This window comes from Hypanus sabinus, assembly GCF_030144855.1.
Source record: "Hypanus sabinus isolate sHypSab1 chromosome X1 unlocalized genomic scaffold, sHypSab1.hap1 SUPER_X1_unloc_14, whole genome shotgun sequence".
Lineage (NCBI taxonomy): Eukaryota > Metazoa > Chordata > Chondrichthyes > Myliobatiformes > Dasyatidae > Hypanus > Hypanus sabinus.
The window spans coordinates 17,501-20,000 of NW_026778962.1; the positions used below are offsets into that span (position 1 = coordinate 17,501).

The following is a 2,500-nucleotide window of genomic DNA, read 5'->3' on the forward strand; positions in this document are numbered from 1 at the left end:
CACAGAGAGAGAGAGAGAGAGAGAGAGAGAGAGAGAGAGAGAGAGAGAGAGAGAGAGAGAGAGAGAGAGAGAGGAGAGAGAGAGAGAGAGAGAGAGAGAGAAGAGAGAGAGAGAGAGAGAGAGAGAGAGAGAGAGGGATAGAGAGAGAGAGAGAGAAGGATAGAGAGAGAGAGAGAGAGGGGGAGAGAGGGAGAGGGAGAGAGAGAGAGTGAGAGAGAAGGATAGAGAGAGAGAGAGGGATTAGAGAGAGAGAGAGAGAGAAGGATAGAGAGAGAGAGAGAGAGAGAGAGAGAGAGAGAGGGAGGGAGAGAGAGACAGAGAGGGAGAGAGAGAGAGAGAGAGAGGGAGAGAGAGAGAGGGGGGGAGAGGGAGAGGGGAGAGAGAGAGTGAGAGAGAAGGATAGAGAGAGAGAGAGGGATAGAGAGAGAGAAGGATAGAGAGAGAGAGAGAGAGAGAGAGAGAGTGAGAGAGAGAGAGAGAGAGAGAGAGAGAGAGAGAGAGAGAGGGATAGAGAGAGAGAGAGAGAGAAGGATAGAGAGAGAGAGTGAGAGAGAGGGAGAGAGAGAGATGCAGGCGGACGGTTCAGGTGCAAGGCACAGCGGGGTAGATCGTGTGGGCAAGAGCCCGCCTTTATTGTACTGGGGTACTGGGGGGTGGGGGGGGATGGTTCTATCACAGCGGGGACGAGGCTGTCCGCGAGCCCGGGGCAAGTGCTTTCGGGTTCGGGTGGGACGGGAGAGTAGCATCGATGATTTACCGGGGCGTCCCGCGGAACGAGTGGGGAGGGTCGCCCGAAGTACAGGCGACACGCTCACAGAACGCTGGAGGAACTCAGCGGGTCAGGCAGCGTCAGGGGAGGCGAAGAAACAGCGGACGTTTCGGGCAGAGACCCTTCGTCAGGACTGGAACAGCGCGGCGGGGGGGGAGGAGAAGCCTGAAATAGGAGGAGGGGGGAGGTAGGGGAGGACAAGCTGGAAGGTGAGAGGTGAAGCCGGGTAGGTAGTGACGGGGGCGATGAAGTGGGGAAGCCGGGAGGTGACAGGTGGAAAAGGCAAAGGAATCTGGTAGGAGAGGAGGGTGGACCGTGGGAGGGAGGAGGGGTACCAGGGGGAGGTGATGGGCAGGTGAGGAGGTAGGAGGCCTAAGTGGGGAAATGAAGAAGGGCGGAGGGGAAAATTGCCAGAAGTTGGAGATATCGATTTTCATTGCCATCAGGTTGGGGGCTGACTAGACTGACTGTGAGATGTTTCTCCCTCATCCTGAGAGCGGCCTCGTCGTGGACCGGCACGTAGGATTGGGAATGGGGACTGGAATTGGAGGGGAAAATCGGGAGAAATCGACGTCCGTGCCATCGCTCCCCGCAGCGTGGTCACTGACAAGGGAAACAGCCCAGTGGCCCCAGTCAGCCGGTCAAGAGAGGGCGAGGTGAGGGGCGGATCCCCCCCCCCCCCACCCGCCGCAAGGTGTCTGCAACCTTCCCACCCACTCACTTGGTTCTGAAATCGTCCCGCGGCCAGTTTCGCGTTGTCGATCTGCAGTAGGACCTTGGCGTTCGCCAGCGAGACGGCGTTGATCTGGAAAATACAAAGACAATTCCCGTGTTTCTGAACCGTGGGCTGCATGAATTCGGCAAAGCCAGACCCCCGTTTGGCAAACTTGCTGGAGTTATTTGAGGGTATGACAAGCGCAGCGGATAGAGGGGAGCGGACGGATATTACTTACTTGGATTTCCAGAAGGTGTTCGGGAAGGTGCCACATGAAAGACTTATCAATAAGATAGGGATGAATAGATTTGAGGGTGATGTATTAACATCGATAGAGGATCGGTTAACCAATAGAAAGCAGAGAGTTGGGATACATGGGTGTATCTCTGGTTGGCAATCAGGGGTGAGCAGTGTGTCACAGGGGTCAGTGCTGGGCCCGTGACTGTTCACAATACACGTTAAAGATTTGGAAGCGGGGACCGAGTGTAGTGTAGCTAACTTTGCTGACGATACTGATTTGAGTGGGAAAGCAAATTGTGCAGAGGAAACGGAGAGTCTGCAGGGAGATGCAGATAGGTTGAGTGAGTGGGCGAGGGTCTGGCAGGTGGAGTACAAGGTTGGTAAATGCGAGGTCATCCACTTTGAAAGGGAAAATGGAAGATCAGATTAATAATGGTAAGAGATTGCGGCGTGCTGCTGTGCAGAGGGACTTGGGTGTGCTTGTGCACGAATCACAAAAGGTTGGTTAGCAGGTACAGCCGGCTGTCAAAAAGGCAAATGAGATGTTGGCCTTCATTGCTAGAGGGATTGAATTGAAGAGCAGGGAGGTCATGCCGCGACTGTACAGGGTACTGGTCAGGCCGCACCCGGAGTACTGCGTGCAGTTCTGGTCTCCGTACTCGAGGAAGGATAGACCGGCTTTGGAGGCGGTGCAGAGGAGGTTCACCAGGCTGATTCCAGAGATGAGGGGGGTGAGACTACGAGGAGAGATCGAGTCGCCTGGGAATTCAGAAGGA

At 55.3% G+C, this 2,500-nt stretch overlaps 1 protein-coding gene across 1 annotated transcript in view; it reads right to left on the bottom strand.

Annotated features, from left to right (window-relative positions):
- LOC132385601 (keratin, type I cytoskeletal 15-like) overlaps positions 1–2,500 on the bottom strand; it is a gene marked incomplete at its 3' end in the record, with an annotated part of 20,948 nt that overhangs the window by 17,385 nt on the left and 1,063 nt on the right. The window contains 2 exon segments of the mRNA XM_059957775.1: positions 1,491–1,507; positions 1,509–1,574. Coding sequence (XP_059813758.1) covers positions 1,491–1,507; positions 1,509–1,574 — 83 coding nt within the window.